The 19011-nt window shown below is 43.9% G+C and overlaps 1 protein-coding gene across 1 annotated transcript; it reads left to right on the top strand.

Moving 5' to 3' along the window:
- Positions 1-2264: 2264 nt before the first annotated feature.
- On the top strand, positions 2265-19011 carry LOC311280886 (cytochrome P450 3A30-like). Its single transcript, XM_084393394.1, has 13 exons — positions 2265-3035; positions 4715-4808; positions 5059-5111; positions 5391-5490; positions 15629-15742; positions 16025-16113; positions 16338-16486; positions 16698-16828; positions 16900-16981; positions 17065-17225; positions 17301-17527; positions 18372-18534; positions 18618-19011. Exons 1-13 carry the CDS (start codon positions 2965-2967, stop codon positions 18723-18725), a joined length of 1542 nt encoding a protein of 513 aa, XP_084249520.1. The 5' UTR covers positions 2265-2964; the 3' UTR covers positions 18726-19011.

The following is a 19011-nucleotide window of genomic DNA, read 5'->3' as shown; positions in this document are numbered from 1 at the left end:
GGCCCTTGATGGTGTTAATGGCTGTGGCTATGCTCTCAGTAACTGCCTTAAGCACCTGGTCGTGGCGCCAGCGATAACGCCCATCTCCAAGGGCTTTTGGACAGCTACTAAAGAGGTGCTCTAGGGATCCCCTTCCTGGACAAAGGGGACAGGAAGGTGTCTCGATTTTGCCCCAGATGTGGAGATTTGCTGGACTTGGTAGGACATCGTAGACAGTTTGGACTAAGAACCTGATACGGTGGAAGTCTCCTTTCCAGATGTCGGCCCAGGTGATCTTCCGTTGCCGAACATTTTCCCATTTTGTCCAAGCTCCTTGCTGTCCCATTCCCACCATCCTGCTAGCTCTAACTTCCTCCACGCCTGCCCGCACTTCCTCCTGAACTAGATGTTGACGCTCTTTACCTTGAGCATTGTCAACTCTTGTTACCGGGAAGTAGCCAAAGCCTGCACGCCCTGTTGCTATGGGCCCCACCAGTGCTTTCTGCCTCAGCCGTGACTCAGCCACCTCCAGCGATTTTCCTGCACTCCATTTCCTGCCTGTTCGCACCTGTATGCCAGCTGCTGCCACCTTTGGATCCCTGGACTCTCTATACTGCCATGCTTCCCGTGTTCTTGACACCATGAACTCCTCAGAAAGGCTGTTAATTGGGATTTGCAGGACATTGCTGGTGCCATACTCCCGGGATTCCCCCCTTCTGAACAGAGGTGTCAATATAGTTGTTCTTCAAGAGGAACTCAGTTAGTCGTCGTGACAAGACACTGAAGAAAAGCTTGCCTTCGACGCTCAGCAGTGAGATGACTCTAAACTGACTAATGTTCTGCACTAAGCGCCTGCACTAAGCCATCTGGCTGATTTCTCTAAATAAGCTCTAACTTTAATAATGTTCAACCAAGGGAAAATAGGCTTCTGGGGGGGGGGGGGAGGGCACCAGAGGGGCACTCCACATAAGGGCACTCCACATAAGACTATTATCACTCACAAACTACATTTCCCATAACTCACTGCCCGGACTCATCATCACTTATCACTGATCACATTCACCTGTACCTCATTCACTGATTGCATTCACCTGTGTCTCATCATCCTGTTAGTCTCAGTCTATTTATACCATGTTCATTCATTCACTCACCACAAAGTCTTGTTTAAGTGTTACACTGCAATTCTGAGCATTTTCCCTGGTTTCTTGTCTTTTGGTTTATTTGGATTTCTTGCCCTGTTCCCTGGATTACTCTTTTGCCTCTGGTCCCTGCCTGTTTTGTTTGTTTCTTTGTTGGTTTGTTTGGACTGCCTACCTGTGTTTTGACCTTTTGCCTGTACACTGGATTACGCCTCTGGATTACCCACAATAAAGCTGCGTTTGGATCTCCCCTTTGAGTCTCGGAGCAGTTTCGTGACATGCGTTTTTTAGGCCAAAACATTTTTTTGTCACATACAGCAAACATCTCCTCACCAGCCGCTAGCTGCCTGTCCCCTGAACACACTGTAAAAAAACGTGGTCTCTCTAGACACCACAGGCTCCACAAACAGCAACAAAAACAAACTGGGCTCACCCGCACCACGAAAACATAACAAACTGTTCCAGAATGATTTGGGGGTGGGGTCTGGGGGGTTAGTGCGCGGATGAGGAGGAGGGAGGGTCTAGCTAGCCTCCGTTTTGTTTGACAATACCTCGAACGTCAACAAGAAGTGACATCACCCAACATCACTTAGAGCACCTTTAAGTTAAACCAACAAATAATTTTTAAAGTGTGATTGTGTTTTTAATCATTCCTGTTATGATGTTAATCTAATGCCATATCAACAATAATACTTTTCAATCTAAAAATAACATTTTCAAATGAAAATAAACATTTTCTAAAGTGTCTTCACGTTATGTTTTTGCTGGAGGAAATCAATAGTGTGATGATGGGTTAACGCAGCGAATACTTTACACTGGATGGGAAACTCTGGTATCGCTCATGCATCACATTATGTAAACGGCATTATGGTCTTTAAACTGTAATATCATGACAGTCTATCAATAGACACACACTTTGTCCTTCTGCCTCTGGCACTACGCCATGAAGAACATGCTGAATAATGCTGACTAAAAGACGAGGAGGAGCCGAAGCTTGCCACCCTTTTCATGAGGTTTAATGGGGACTGAGGCAATCACAAATTTGTGTACAGATTACAGAGCTAATCACAAATTCTTTTGGTGGGGGGTGGGGCTTTGGTTGGTTTTGGTGCTGAGTAGAAAAAGAGCTGGCAACATGTGAGAAGTGCCGGTACTCAAGAAAAAGTGAGGGTACGCTACAGCTTAAAATATAAAAGTGCCGGTGTCACTTCAAGCACTGAAAGAGATGAAATAAGCAGCACGTCCGGAGATTCACTCTGACATAACAGACTCTAGAATATCTTGATCTAGAACCAAACAGAAGAATCATCAGGTACTCAACTTCAGCTCTGTCAATATAGAAAATACTATTGATCAGATTTTGCTTGGTTTGCTATAGTTTCATTTAGCCATCTGCAACTAAAGAGAAAAGAGTCAGTACAGAGAGACTACAGACGAGACACATCTGAGAGGCATTTGCTCTCCACTCGATCTCAGTGCCGCCCAGAGCAAACCATTCTTCAAGGAGATCATGTGATTTCTCTTTCCTCTGGGATTTATGACTTCAGCTATGAGAAGCGTTCAACAAACAGAGCCTGTGATATCCGAGGCAAAGAGACAAAACAATACAAGAAACAGAAAACAAACACAAGCGTGTGAAACTGGAGCAGAACATGTGACTATTGCAGTAGTTTGATGAATAGTCTGGTCAGAGGTGAACCGTGTGTTTGTCAGTGTGTGCAGAGGTTGCTGCTCCGGTTCTTCCTGTTTGCGTGTTCTGCATTGGTTATTGTGTAATCCGAGAGCAGAATAAAGCTCCTGCTCCTCGCCGTGTGTTTCTAGTCTGAGCGTCTCGGGATCAGGAACCATGAGCTTCGGTCTGTTCTTCTCCGCTGAAACATGGGCTCTGCTCATGCTGTTTGTGGCACTTCTGGTTATGTGAGTGATTCATGACTCTACTTGTCTAAAATCTTTAAATCTTTAGTTCTTGACTTTACTAAACTGAATAATTAGGTCTAGTTCTAGAATCTTAATAAAAATGAGTCAATTACTCATTTGACTCATATGTGGAGATGCAGGGCTGATTATTAGTCACTGTATCAGCTGTTATTCTTACATTTAAACATTAGTTGCATTATTTTTCTGGTATCACTGTAATGCTGGTTTGAAACACTCTGGGCCCTATCTTGCACCCAGCACCACTGACTTTGTACACTGACGCATGTATCATTCCTATTTTGCACCCGCGCACAGCAGACTTTTCCCTCCATAGAAGCACGTTGGTTAACTAAGAAATACACTTGCGCTCCTGAGGGCGGTTCAGCACATAGAGAGGCGTGTTCCGGCGCAAATGTTCCCTCATGCTATTTTGCAGGTTTAGAAAACAATTCCGCCACTGACCGAAAAAAAAATAGTTTAAAGTCAGTGGCGCGTTGTGCATGTTATTTATATGCTATTTTAAGGGCGCATGAGTGGCCATATTCAATGTAGCATGTGCTCAACGAGCATACACTTTGATTCTCTCATCTACACAGAAGCAGCAGTTTTCATTTGTGCAAATCATACATTATTACGATAGATAGTCACTTCTCTGTGTTTTACGGGCCTGATGAGAACGACGGTCTCCTCGGCTGTGAACCGCTCCTGGTGCGCGTCTGGCAAATCCGCTGTTATAATAGCAATCCGCCATGGAACAAGCGTGCCTGCTCTTAAAGGGAATGTGAAATGACGCTCTGATTGGTTTATTTCACGTCACACCCAAACCACACCTATGAGTAATGAAGCTACTTCAGACCAACCCATTTTAGATTTGCGTCGGGCGCAAGAGTCATTTTTCCCGCTGGTATAATAGCAACAGCGCCCAAGACCCGCCCACAAAGTTACTTGCGTTTCGCGCTTGATACTTGCGTTTCAGGGGTGCGTTTCCCGAAAGCATCGTTTGCCAACTATGGTCGCAAGTTCATCGCAATGTCCACTGAACTCTATTGGTAATGACGGAACTTGCGACCATAGTTGGCCAACGATGCTTTCGGGAAACGCACCCCTGATCGTTAAAATAGTGCCCTCTGTATTGCAAAAAGCGCTGTATAAATAAAAATGACTTGTCTTTAACCATTTCAAAAATCTAATGCAGGATGTGTCGTAAGATCTGTCTAAAATCCCAGCTAAACAGGGAACGTCCTCTTAAAGTTATGAACAAACGTTCTTCCAGTAACATTAATAGAACATTAGATCAAAATGATCTGATCTTTAATAATGTTCCCAAAACTTTAGCACAAAAACATTATTTATACATCGTTCATGGAGCGTTTTTTTTTTTCATTTGGACGTTCATATTTTAAACTAATCTTTTAAAGCATTTAAACCAGTTTCAGAATGTTCAGAGAACATTTCTTTAAATGTTTCTTTAAAAGAACAGAGAAACTTTCAAAGTTTCCATAATGTTTGACAAATGATAAAATGGAATGTTTCCTTAAGGTTTATATAACCAAGAAAAAAATGTGAGAACATTCAGAAACAACATTTTCATAATGTAATAAGAACATTGGCAAAACGTTCTCAGAACATATTTTTGTCTGCTGGGATTGTGATTTAAATGGTTTTGATGTGACTTCCAGATATGGATACTGGCCTCACAGTCAGTTCAAGAAGTTGGGAATACCGGGTCCCAAACCAATTCCATTCTTCGGAACAATGCTGAGATACAGAGAGGTGAGTTTATTATAAAGCAAATACAGCATGAGTCTGATATTGTGTTTAACTGACATTTGGTCACATCTGGATCTCGATGATCTACTGGTTCTCCGTCTGTCCATCGCAGGTTTGTTAATGATCCATAAGAATCTAACGTGAACCTGTCTGTGTCAATCACACGGATGATACTATAGTCTTCTCTCAGTGTTTTTCTTATGACTCTTCTGAACGTGTCTGAATGTGATCTCGTCTGTCGCTGTGCTTTCAGGGGTTTTATAATTTCGATGTTGAGTGTTTCAAGAAGTATGGACGAGTCTGGGGGTGAGTATGAGACTAAAGGATGACACTTCACTGATCAATCTCAAGGAATCATCTGAAAGAATCATTTCAGAACATCAGAAATTACTCAGTTTAAGAGGAAATGACAAACATGTTTGAACCTTCAACATCATGAGATCAGTAAGATCTGTAATGAAGAGCCGAGGAAGACGATCATAATGAGACCATGATAATGACAGTGAATCAATCGTACAGTTATAGTGAACTGAATGATTCTTCTGAATGTAATGTTTCTTTCTGAATTGTTTGTGTTTCTCATAGTATCTACGATGCAAGGCAGCCCGTTCTGTGCATCATGGATCAATCCATCATCAAAACCATCCTGATTAAAGAATGTTACTCTCTCTTCACCAACAGAAGGGTAAAATCACCCTCATTATCATTATAATAATTATCATCATTCTGAAATGAAATAGTTTTGTAATACTACAGAACCCTTGAAGGAGAGGTTGATGATAAAAGAGAGAGATGGGAGGAAAAATTATATTTCATTGCTTTTTTGAGAGGAAAAAAAAAGTTTCTCAGGACAAGGCAAAATATTTGCAAGCAAACACAAAGTTTCTCAGGGAACACAAAAGATTTGTTTTAAGAACCCAAAGTTTCTCTGGGAATTCAAAAGATTTGTTTTGAGAACCCAAAGTTTATCTAGGAACAACAAAGATTTGTGAGGGAATGCAAAGTTTATCTGGGAACACAAAAGATTTGTATTTAGAACGCAAAGTTTCTCTAGGAATTCAGAAGATTTGCAAGAGAACACAAAGTTTATCTGGGAACGCAAAAGATTTGTAAGGGAAGGCAAAGTTTCTCTGGGAACACAAAAGATTTGTATTGAGAATGCAAAGTTTCTTTGGGAACGCAAAAGATTTGTATTGAGAATGCAAAGTTTCTTTGGGAACGCAAAATATTTGTATTGAGAATGCAAAGTTTCTTTGGGAACGCAAAAGATTTGTTTTGAGAACGCAAAGTTTCTTTGGGAACGCAAAATATTTGTTTTGAGAACCCAGAGTTTCTCTGGGAACAACAAAGATTTGTGAGGGAATGCAAAGTTTATCTGGGAACGCAAAAGATTTCTGAAAGAACCTAAAGTTTCTCTGGGAATTCAGAAGATTTGTATTGAGAATGCAAAGTTTCTCTGGGAGCACAAAAGATTTGTATTGAGAACCCAAAGTTTCTCTGGGAACGCAACCGATTTCTGAGAGAACGCAAAGTTTCTCTGGGAATTCAGAAGATTTGTATTGAGAATGCAAAGTTTCTCTGGTAACGCAAGTCTGTTTGTTCCCTGTCACTGTGTTCAGTCTTGAGCCATTCATCCAGTGTATCCTGCTGCCTGTCTTTGAGTTAAGTGTATCTCTTGTTGTATATTTTGGACCCTTGTGTCTGTTTTTGTTTTCTCTGTTTTATGGAAGCTCGGCTCTCCTAGTTTATTTGTATTTTGTATCTTTTGTTTCTCAAGTAAAGTTTACTTTTATTTTTGAAGATTCAAGTCTCCTGGCTCTTTTGATATTCTGCAATTGGGTTTAACTAATGGGGATTTAGCTCAGTGAGTAACCACTCACACTTAAAGCACCAGAGACCCCGGTTCTATCCCCACCAAGGGCAACTTCTTACAGCAAGACTGAACCATGGAAACAAGCCCAGCAGAAGAGTCTTCACCAACCACTAATGTTGAGCACATCCTGACTGCACTCTCCGAGCAAGCCACAACTATTCAGCGACATGATTCTCCATCTTCTGAACCGCCAGTCACAAACCTCTTCACCCCAGGAACCCCAACATTCTCCTGGCCCTCCATCCACACTGACTCTCTCTACTGAGCCCGGATTACCAGCCCCAGAGCGGTTTGACGGCACCCCTGAGAGATGCAGAGGATTTATAACCCAGTGTACTCTGGCCTTTCAACTTCAACCCAGCAGTTTTCCCACTGAGAACAGTAAGGTGGCCTACATTATCACCCTCCTCAAGGAGCTCGACTGGGCCTCAGCTTTGTGGGACCAGGGGGCTGTTCCATAAAACAAGATTAGAGTATAAGCCAGGCTTATTTCGGTTAGTCAGACTTATTGTCGGTGGATTCTGTTTCATAAAGCAAACTTAAAATAGTTCAAACTCAGTTACCCTGGCAACTTATGCTGGGAAACTAGCCTGGTCCAGGGCAGGCTAACTGTCAGGCTAAGCCTCAGTTGTTACACAGATCCTCTAACACTGACCAACAAGAACAGAATGATATTACCACTGACACTCTCTCATACCATTATTGGACTTTATTAACCACTATTAGTCCAAAAATAAATACACAGTATACAGAAAATCAACTTAAATAAGGCTACAATGATAAATTAGACAATATAGACCTATAGATAGATAGATAGATAGATAGATAGATAGGCCTAAATACAATATATATATATGGCTGAATGTTTTGTGCCCAAGATTTAATTAGATTGTTTTAAAGATTTATGAATACATTTCTCTCTGGTTTTGTTTGGCAGCTGTAGTACATGTTTATGATTATTAGAAGAACATTCTGAAATCTGAAAAAAGCTTTGTAAAGCAGAAGTTAAAATCACAAAATTAAAAATAAATAATTACAAAAGCAGAGTATACATTTTAACTGGTAAGATGAATCTGAGCTTAGTAATTTACAGTATTAGCCTACATTTGATTTACCCCATTACAATAGTCCCTTTACAGTTATTGCTATCATAAAAATATACACACAGGTTTAAAATTCTAAATAAGGCACATCTAATGTCCAAATAACAAATATTTTAATATATATATATATATATATATATATATATATATATATATATATATATATATATATATATATATATATATATATATATATATAATGTACTTTATTATGTCTTTCAATTCAAACACATTTAACACAATTATACAAATTGACAGTTCCTTTAAAGACATCATATTTTCCCCCAATAAATATTCCTTATTTTTCCTTCTACTTTTTTTCTTTTGTGATAATACCCACCAACACATAGCCTAAAAACACACATGATTAGAACAATAACCAAAAAGTACATATAGACACTTTTACATATGATTTAAGGGGGAAAAGACAAAAAACAATAAATAAATAGTAATAAAAATTTAACATTAACATATTTATATCAAACTCTTATAATGACACATAATTCCTAATAGTTATTCAAGTAATATTATTTGAATATCAAATATTCAATATTAAATAAGTAAATAAATAAAATAACAAATAACTAGAAATAAAAGGGAGGGAGGGTTATATAAAAATGTAGTTAATGTAGGCTAATATATATTCCTTTATTTTATGGAATATTCTTTAATTTTAGAGTTGCACATATCTTTTCAAAATGTATACATTTGCTCTTAATTTAATGTTATCCTCTCCATAATGTACTTTAGAAACTAAATCTACTCATTTAAAACTGGGGATTCTTGCTTTCTCCAAAAAAATATTGCATTAAAAGCTGTAATTCTCAGCATTCTAAATAAGTATACATCATCTTTATTAAGTAGCATAGGTCCTATACCCAAAACTATATTTTGTATCTCTATATATTTAGTTTCTTAAAAAAAATATTTATAGGCTACTTCACTGAAGTACTTCTGTTCGCTAGAAGTTCAGTGCAACTTATCCAACATCCTAAAGATAAATTATTATAATTAGAAGATATTTCTAGTGTTATAAAATATCGCATATTAATTTTCCAAGCAAAATGTATATTTTAGTCAGAATTATTGCGCTCCTATTTGGCGCGCATGCGCGCAGCAGCGCTCGTTCAATATGAAAATTAGCAGCAAAATGGATACATTTGCATGACTTTCGAACATTTACAGATGGAGAATATAACTGTAAAATGTAAGTTCCCTTTCAAGGGAACTCCCGTTGCGTCGAGAATGACGCTATGGGGAACGCTTTGCGTGATGACGTCTTGAAGCACATGTAAAATCAGTCCAATGGTGTAGCGGGACGTCAGAGGCGGGTGACGTCACGTACCAGGAAGCTTTCTGAGTCTTCAGTCGCGCTCTGTGTTGAATCTGTCCTTGTTATTTGGTGTTGTCTGTCTATATATATATATATTTATTCAGATATGGCGAGCAAGCAGCAGTATCGAGTGTGTGTCCATCCCTGCCCGCGTTATTTAACGGGAGGTGACACACACACTCTTTGTGTTGTTTGTTTGGGAGAGGAGCATGCCCAGTCAGCACTCGAGGGTGGTGACTGTGTGCATTGCTGTGCGCTTCCATTGCGGACGCTCCGATCCCGGTTGGCTCGGTTCAATCCCGACCACGTTCCCCAGGGCTCGGGTCCCGCCGCGGCTGAGGCTCGGCGGCGATCTCAGACCTGGGGTTCGCAAATGGATCTGTCAGTGGATGTTGAGACGGGCTCTGCCTTATCTCAGCCTCTTACTGACAGATCCAGTGCCTCTCATCAGGGTGTGGAAGCACGCGCTGCGGTTTCTTCCCCCCCGATAGAGGCACCAATACTGCAACTATCCAGCTCTGAGGAGTTGGATGTTGTAAGTATTGATGCTGAGTCTGAGGATTCGCCACCTCAGTCTCATGCTTTTGAGGAACTGCTCGATGTGATCACGAGAGCAGTTGACAGATTGTCTATTGAGTGGCCAGAGGATAGGCAGGACGTTCGTTCAAAAAGCAAACTCGACGAACGCTTCCTGCCATCTCGTGCTCAGCCCCAGCGTAGGAGCCTGCCGTTTTTCCCCGATCTCCACACCGAGGTGTCGAGATCGTGGGGGAGACCAGTCTCTTACAGAGTTTACACACCACACACCTCTCTATATTCCACTATTTCACAATATAAAGAGCATGGTTATGGGGAGATGCCGAAGGTGGAAGAGACGCTCGCGGGCTATCTCTCTCCAGCAACGGCATCTTCCCTGAAGGCTCCTACACTTCCCTCAAAGCCAGTAAAGTTGACATCTTCCCTGATTAATAAGTCGTATGCAGCCGCTGGTCAAGCTGCGGCGTGTCTGCATACGATGTCTATTTTACAAGCCTATCAGGCAGAATTATTGGGGGATTTAGAGGAGGGCGGGGGAATCGGTCCCGACACTGTGGCTGAACTGCGCAGAGCCACGGATGTTTCTCTCAGAGCCACCAAGGAGACCGCTAAATCTATCGGGCGGTCTATGGCAGCCCTGGTGGCTACTGAGAGGCATCTGTGGCTCAACCTGAGCGATATTAAGGACAAAGAAAAGCATGTTCTGTTAGACGCTCCGGTTTCCACTGCCGGGTTATTTGGGGATGCAGTAAATATTGCGGTTGCAAAATCACAAGAAGCCGCTAAACAAGCATCTGCTCTTCAAAAGCTTCTTCCCCGCCGTTCTTTCTATGAGGCTGCTGAGCGGGAGCAGCCTCACTCCTCTAAAAAGGGTGCTGAGCATCGTGCCACTCAGAAGCAGAGCGTGTCCTCCCGTGCTCCCCCACAAAAATCTCGGGGACACGGAGGGCGCGCTCAAACCCAGCAGTCTTCGAGGGGTAGAACGGATCTGCGGACCGTTATTACCGCCAAGAAGGCTGCTGGGAAAAAATCCTGACGTCCGAGGGCTCAGGATTAATGAGGGTAGTCCCCCCCGAAGCAGAGCGGTTAACACCTCTTTTTACGGTGCCCGTCTCTCTTCGGTACCCTCAGGGGACCGTTCTGCCAACCCTGCCGCCATCGGTGTTACAGGGCGCAGCGGTCTCCGGCGAGCACATATCTCAAGGACCACCCGGAAACGTAGTGGCCTCGGGATGCCCGCCCCCTCCGAGGAGGGTGTTAGAGCAGTCTGTTCGGTCGCTCCCTGCCGGTGCGCCGTTACAGGGCGTCGAATTGACTGCTCAACAACAACAACAAAATCCAGAAACCAGTCTCGAGAGGCTGGTACCTCTAGTAGAATCTTTGACAGCGTGGAAGCTACTGTCAAATGTTTCTCGTTGGGTCCTGCAGACCGTAGAAAAAGGGTATCAGATACAATTCAAGAAACGCCCACCTCGGTTTATGGGGGTCCTACCCACAGTGGTGGGCCCCGAGCAGGTTCTGGTTATGGAACAGGAAGTAAACACTCTGTTAGAGAAAGGGGCCATAGAATATGTACCTCCCTCCGACAGGGAAACCGGGTTTTACAGCCGGTACTTCATAGTTCCAAAAAAGGACGGGGGATTGCGTCCCATTTTGGATCTTCGAGTTCTGAACGAGTCAGTCATGCAGCTCAAGTTCAAAATGTTGACATTGAGACAGATCGTGCCACAGATCAGGTCCGAGGACTGGTTTGTCACGATAGATCTCAAGGACGCATATTTCCATATTTCCATCCGTCCGTGTCATTGGAAGTTCCTGAGGTTTGCTTTCGGGGGCAAAGCATACCAATATCGTGTTCTTCCATTCGGCCTAGCTTTATCACCCCGCACTTTCACGAAATGTATGGATGCAGCTCTGGCGCCTCTGCGCCTTCAGGGGATTCGCATCATGAACTACATCGACGATTGGTTGATTTTAGCTCAGTCGCATCAGTTGGCGGTTCAACATCGAGATGTTGTTCTCGCCCACATGAAAGAGCTGGGGTTACGGCTGAACGCCAAAAAGAGTGTGCTTTCTCCACTCCAGAGAACCACTTTCCTAGGCGTGGTTTGGGACTCAGTGTCGATGCAGGCGCGCCTGTCACCGCCACGTATAGAGTCCATCCTTGCAGCTGTGAAAAGTGTAAAGCTAGGCCAGCTACTCACTGTCAAACAGTTCCAGAGACTGTTGGGTCTCATGGCAGCAGCTTCCAACGTGATACCTTTTGGACTGCTACACATGAGGCCCCTGCAGTGGTGGCTCAGGACCAGGGGGTTTTCCCCGAGGGGCAACCCATTTCGCACAATCAGGGTCACGCGGCGATGCTTACGTGCCCTGGTTATGTGGAAGAAACCTTGGTTCCTGTCCCAGGGCCCAGTGTTGGGAGCTCCTTGTCGTCGCAAACTGCTAACGACGGATGCTTCCCTCACGGGTTGGGGAGCGATCCTGGAGGGTCGCTCAGCTCAAGGTCTGTGGGAAGACCATCATCGTTCCTGGCATATCAATCGCCTAGAGATGTTAGCTGTCTTCCGGGCTCTGAGGAGCTTTATCACAGATCTCAGGGGACACCATGTGCTAGTACATACGGACAACACGTCGGTAGTCGCCTATATCAACCATCAAGGGGGTTTGCGCTCGCGCCCGTTATCCAACTTGGCACGCCATATCCTCTTGTGGTCCCAGGGGAAGTTACTGTCACTCAGGGCAGCTTACATCCCCGGGGTACAGAATATAGGAGCAGACACTCTGTCGAGGCAGGGGCCGAGGCCCGGGGAATGGAGGCTCCACCCCGAGGTGGTGGAGCTGATATGGAGGGAGTTTGGCCAAGCACAAGTGGATCTGTTTGCGTCTCGAGAGACGTCTCACTGTCCACTCTGGTTCTCCCTCACGCATCCAGCTCCTCTGGGACTGGATGCTATGGTACAGACGTGGCCGAGGCTACGTCTGTACGCCTTTCCCCCAGTTGCTCTGCTCCCGGGAGTTCTGGAGAGAGTTCGCAGGGACCGGGTTTGCCTGCTTCTAATAGCCCCGCGTTGGCCGGGCAGAGTATGGTTTCCCGATCTGGTCTCCCTCCTCGACGGGCATCCTCTGGAGTTACCCGTCAGGAGAGACCTTCTGTCCCAGGCAGGGGGCTCAATATTTCACCCCCGCCCAGAACTGTGGAACCTGTGGGCTTGGCCTCTGAGGGGGCCCAGCTCATAGAGTCAGGTCTCTCAACTGAGGTTGTTGAGACCATTCTACAGTCCAGAGCTCCCTCCACGAGGAAACTTTATGCCCTGAAGTGGAGAGTATTCACTTCTTGGTGTAGTGACCGTCGGTTGGACCCAGTCCACTGCCCAATTGGTACAGTGCTGGAGTTCCTGCAGGACCGGTTCACTGCAGGTCTGACCCCGTCCACTTTAAAGGTCTATGTGGCGGCCATAGGTGCTTACCACATTCCTTTGGGTGGAATGTCTGTGGGGAAGGACCCTCTGGTATCTCGTTTCCTTCGTGGCACTTGGAGGCTGAGGCCTGCAGTCCGCTCTAGGGTGCCGCCATGGGACTTGTCCATTGCTCTACAAGGCCTGTCCCTGGCCCCCTTTGAGCCCATTGAGGAGGTTTCGGAAAAGTTTCTGACTTTGAAAGCTATTTTCCTTCTTGCCATTTCTTCTCTTAAGAGAATTGGGGATATTCAAGCATTGTCGGTTGCTCCGTCCTGCTTAGAGTTTGCTCCGGGTATGGTGAAAGCTTTTCTCCATCCCAGACCGGGTTATGTCCCCAAGGTCCCCACTAATGTGGCCAGACCTATTATTCTGCAGGCCTTCTGTCCTCCTCCCTTCCAGAATGCGGACCAGGAGGCTAATAATTTGCTTTGCCCAGTTCGGGCGTTAGACGCCTACGTCCACAGAGCTGCCCTGTGGCGCAGAAGTGATCAGTTATTTGTTTGCTTTGGCTCCCCTAACAAGGGAGGGCCGGTGTCTAAGCAAAGAATGAGCAAGTGGGTGGTCGAGGCTATCTCACTTGCTTATGAGGCGGCTGGGCAGCCTTCTCCTTTGGCTGTCCGGTCGCACTCTACAAGGAGTATGGCGGCCTCTAAGGCCCTTATTTCAGGAGTTTCTCTACAGGATGTCTGTGATGCGGCAGGCTGGTCCTCACCGCACACTTTCGTCAGGTTTTACTCCTTGGATCTAGACTCTGCTCCAGGGTCTCATGTTTTGTCATCCTAGTGCTGCTCTATTAGATTACACACAGGACAGACATTCGTAGCTATGGAGGCGTTGGTATAGACGTTCCCCATAGCGTCATTCTCGACGCAACGGGAGTTCCCTTGAAAGGGAACGCCTCGGTTACGACTGTAACCTCGGTTCCCTGAAGAGGGAACGAGCGTTGCGTCGCCTTGCCATATCTCCTTCATGCCTGTCAGCTCGACTTCAGACTTTTACGAAGCTTTCGTTTTCTGTTTCGGGCCGGCTTTTATAGCTTCCTGGTACGTGACGTCACCCGCCTCTGACGTCCCGCTACACCATTGGACTGATTTTACATGTGCTTCAAGACGTCATCACGCAAAGCGTTCCCCATAGCGTCATTCTCGACGCAACGCTCGTTCCCTCTTCAGGGAACCGAGGTTACAGTCGTAACCGAGGCGTTTTGCACTGAGGGGAAAAAAAACATGTTACAAACGCATAAAACAGCACAAAATATACGCTGTTTGATGGTGGATCGATTTGATCGACCTCTAGGGCTGCTTAAGAAACGCGTGCACACGCAATTATCTAGACTAGATAAACCTGGATCAAATTAGTGAGATTGCGCGAGCTTCAATTACCTTTTATGGAACCACTTTAGCCCCAACTCATTTGTTAGGCTCATTCAAGTCCGGTTTTGGAGTTTAATCCCCGCTTTTCTAAGCGTCTTTTATGGAACAGCCCCCAGATGTCTCCTCTTACCATAAACAGTCAACTCTACACAATACAATAGATTTGTTAGAGAATGCAAAGTTTCTTTGGGAACACAAAAGATTTGTGAGGGAACGCAAAGTTTCTCTGGGAATTCAGAAGATTTGTTTTGAGAATGCAAAGTTTCTCTGGCAATGCAAACGATCTGTGAGAGAACTCATAGCTGCTTTGGGAACGCAAAAGATTTGCAAGAGAACGCAAAGTTTCTCTGGGAATGTAAAAGATTTGTTAGAGAACGCAAAGTTTCTCTGGGAACACAAAAGATTTGTTAGAGAACGCAAAGTTTATCTGGGAACACAAAAGATTTGTGAGAGAATGCAAAGGTTCTCTGGGAATTCAAAAGATTTGTTAGAGAACGCTGTGGTGAGCATGACGAGGCCGAGGGCCGTGAGAGAGCGGCGCGAGGCCCCTGGCGTGACTCGTATCTCTCTTAATGATGAGCGACACCTGTGCGACGCACCGGTCTCGTATCTCTCACGGAGGAGCGGAAGCATAAAGGAGGAGTGACGACAGTGGAGGTGGAGAGAGGCCAGGCCTGGATTTATGTTGTGTTGTTTATGTTTTATTATGTGACAGCAGTCGTCTGTGAGAGGCTGCTGTCTTTTACTTTAGTTTTGTATTTGTTTTATTTTTGGTATTAAAATCTGTTTAAATGTTCGCTGGTTCCCGCCTCCTTCAACCCATGACATCTAACCTCGTTACAAACGCAAACTTTCTCTGGGAACGCAAAAGATTTGCAAGAGAATGCAAAGTTTCCCGGGAAACTCAAAAGATTTGTGAGAGAACGCAAAGTGTCTTTGGGAATGCAAAAGATTTGTGAGAGAATGCAGATTCATTGAAATATCATTTTTCCTCCCATCTTTTATCTCTGTAAAATATAAAGGTACTTCAGGTAACAAATATGAATTATTTTTATTAATCATTTGAATTTTTTCAGGCCAGAGATTGTGCTTGTGTTGTCATTTTATCTTCACTGCATCCACATTTGTCCTCTGATCTGGCAGAACTTCCGTCTGAACGGGCCGCTGTACGACGCTGTGTCCATCGTTGAAGACGACGACTGGAGGAGAATACGCAGCATCCTCTCGCCTTCTTTCACCAGTGGGAGGTTAAAGGAGGTCCGTGAGTCTTTATCTGGATCATTCTCACGCAAACAAGTGTTACAGCAGTAGATATTACATCGCTTATCTGAAGCGTTACGTGAAGGCAGTACTATTGCGCTACACTACAAACAAACAAGAATCCAGTTTGAGATAAATGTCTCATTTGAACTGAACTACAGAATCATTCATGCTGAGGAGGATGTGTGTGTGTTTGATTATCTTCATAATAAAAATCAAACATTAACTGTGTGTGATGAAGATGTTATGATGATGATGTATTTCTGCTTCTCACTCTAGATGTTTGGCATCATGAAGACACACTCTCAAATTCTAGTTGAGAATCTGGGGAAATCAGCAACACGAGGAGAAAACGTGGATATTAAAGAGTGAGACATATTGCATAATATCACAAATGCTTCTTGTTATCTGAAGAGATAAGAACGGAGCCGCAATAATATCACTATGATTAACAGAGCAAAGATGTTCAATTTCCTCACCAATCACATTTAATAACCTCCCGCACAGTGGAAACATTCACTACATATACAGTATATAGGCTGTATGCTTATCAGATAATAATAATGGCATTCTCTTGACTGCATGTGTTCAGGTTCTTCGGTGCGTATAGTATGGATGTGGTGACCAGCACAGCGTTCAGCGTGGACATCGACTCCCTTAACAACCCTAAAGATCCATTTGTGACCAACATAAAGAAAATGCTGAAGTTTGACTTCCTGAACCCTGTTTTCCTAATCAGCGGTAAATAACTCAACTAGGCCTGTCAGATAAGCACTCTTCAAAAGCTAACGTAGGAAACTCTGTGAACAAAGTTTTTTCAGAACTACAGATCACTTTGAACGAACATTCTATTAATGTTACTGGAAGAAAGTTTTTTCATTACTTTGAGAGAACCTTGCCAGAACGTTCTGAAAACATTCACTGTTAAGACCTTTTGTAATTTCTTCTGTAGCTTTATTTCCTTTCACCACCACCCTTCTGGACAAAATGGATTTGGGCTTTTTCCCAACATCTGTGACCGATTTCTTCTACGCTGCCTTACAGAAGATCAAGTCTGAAAGAGTTGCCAACGACCACAAGAAGGTACAACAAATACTCAACATGAACAACTATAAAGTTATGATGTTTTAAACCACTCTTCTGAATTCCTGCAGAAGAGAGTTGACTTCCTGCAGCTGATGGTCGATTCTCAGACGGCAGGGAAAACTCAGCCTGGCGAGGAACACACAGAGAAAGGTGAAGCATCTCAGATGGTTAACCATAAGAATGCTCTTTCTTCCATATATGAAGACACATACCTTAAACCGTGTCCTGTGCAGGTCTGAGCGACCACGAGATCTTATCGCAGGCCATGATCTTCATCTTCGCCGGTTACGAGACCAGCAGCAGCACTCTGTCGTTCTTATTCTACAATCTCGCAACCAACCCAGAGGCCATGAAGAAACTGCAGGAGGAGATCGACGAGACCTTCCCAAATAAGGTAGTACTCCATTGAAACACTCGTTGGGATCGGCGTGATGAGTTTGAGACTTTAACCATTGATTGTGTGTTGAAGGCCCCGGTGGACTACGAAGCCGTCATGAACATGGACTATCTGGACGCCGCGCTGAACGAGTCCCTCCGGCTGTTCCCTGTCGGAGCTCGACTCGAACGGGTCTGCAAGAAAACGGTGGAAATCAACGGCGTCATCATTCCTAAAGATATGGTTGTCATTATCCCGATCTTTGCCCTCCACAGAGACCCGGAATACTGGAGCGACCCCGAGAGCTTCAAACCAGAGAGGTCAGGACAGGTTTCTCCTGTTTCTCATCATGCAGTCAAGCTCCACCAGCCACAATAGAGCGCAACAGTCGGGTCTGGAATTGAAAATCCCAGTCATTTTCCAAATAGGGCAATTGATTTTTAATGATAACTTATAAAACATTAAAGACAGACCTTACTGTGAGCTAAAAGTTTGTTCATCTATGGTCTCTGCTTTTGATGAAGCCATCATTCCTCATTATTACAGTACTTTTTCAAAGGACTGTTTATCAGCAGGAATCCCCATCCCAATCATTTGACCCATGAAACCAAAATAAATCTCCATGAATCAGGGAATCGAAACAATCAAATTGCACTTAGAGAATTCTTTTAACGTCCATTTTTTTTAACAAATGAGTTAAAAACTTTTATTGGTTATGCAAATGTTCCATTCTTCAAACATTATGGGAACGTTACTTTTGAATGTTCTTAAAAATGTAGTAACATTTAAAAAAAACGTTAGACGAACATCCAATTAAAATATTTCAGCCAAACTGCTTCATGAATGATGTATAAATAATGTTTTTGTACTAACATTTTGAGAACGTTATTAAAGACCAGATAACTTTGAACGAACGTTCCATTAATGTTACTGGAAGAACATTTGTTCATAACTTTGAGAGAACATTCTCTGATAGCTGGTTGGCTTGGTTCATGGATCTTTATAAAATATCTGTAAAATCACTATGGAAAAAATACTTCCAGAACCAAGGCTGCTGAAAAAGTAAGCTGCACTGTTGCACTAGGAACCCAAGGTTGGTTCTTTAGAGTAATTGTCTGTATAAATACTTCAACCCAACGTGACTCTTTCCTGCCTTATTAACAGGTTCACTAAAGGAAACAAGGAGACCATTGACCCCTACATGTACATGCCCTTCGGCCTCGGTCCCAGGAACTGCATCGGGATGCGATTTGCTCAGATGACCATGAAGCTGGCGATTGTGGAGATCCTACAGAGGTTCGACGTCTCAGTGTGTGCGGAGACACAGGTGAGCAGACGGGTTGGTCTCTGGTAACAGGAGGACGTTCGTTCATTCGTTCGCTCACACTGACCTTCTCTTGCTCTTCACAGGTTCCTCTGGAGCTCGGCGTAAGCGGTTTTCTGGCTCCCAAAGACCCCATCAAGCTCAAAATCAAGCCTCGGACAGATTCAGACGTTTGTAAAAACAACAAATCATAACACAGCTCGTCCACTGCACACTTCTCTTTCAGTCCGAGGAGAAGGTTTGATGGGTCTTTTAAAATAAAAGAATAGACGTAGTCTCTAGTCTTCAGTGAAGAGGAGGATTCGACTCTGAGGTTCTCAGAACCTTTCGGGCTCGGACTGAGAGGTTTAGTAACTTTACTCCAGTAGTGAATGTCAGACGAATTCTGTTGTTCCCTGAGACTCGTGTTTAAGGGTTTTACTTTGATGATTGAGAAAACGCCAGAAATGAGATTAACCTGTTAAGAGATTATATGGAAAT

The sequence above is a fragment of the Rutilus rutilus genome, assembly GCF_951802725.1.
Source record: "Rutilus rutilus genome assembly, chromosome: 2".
NCBI lineage: Eukaryota > Metazoa > Chordata > Actinopteri > Cypriniformes > Leuciscidae > Rutilus > Rutilus rutilus.
The sequence above is the reverse complement of the archived record's forward strand: the minus strand, read 5'-3'. Positions and strand labels throughout refer to the sequence as shown.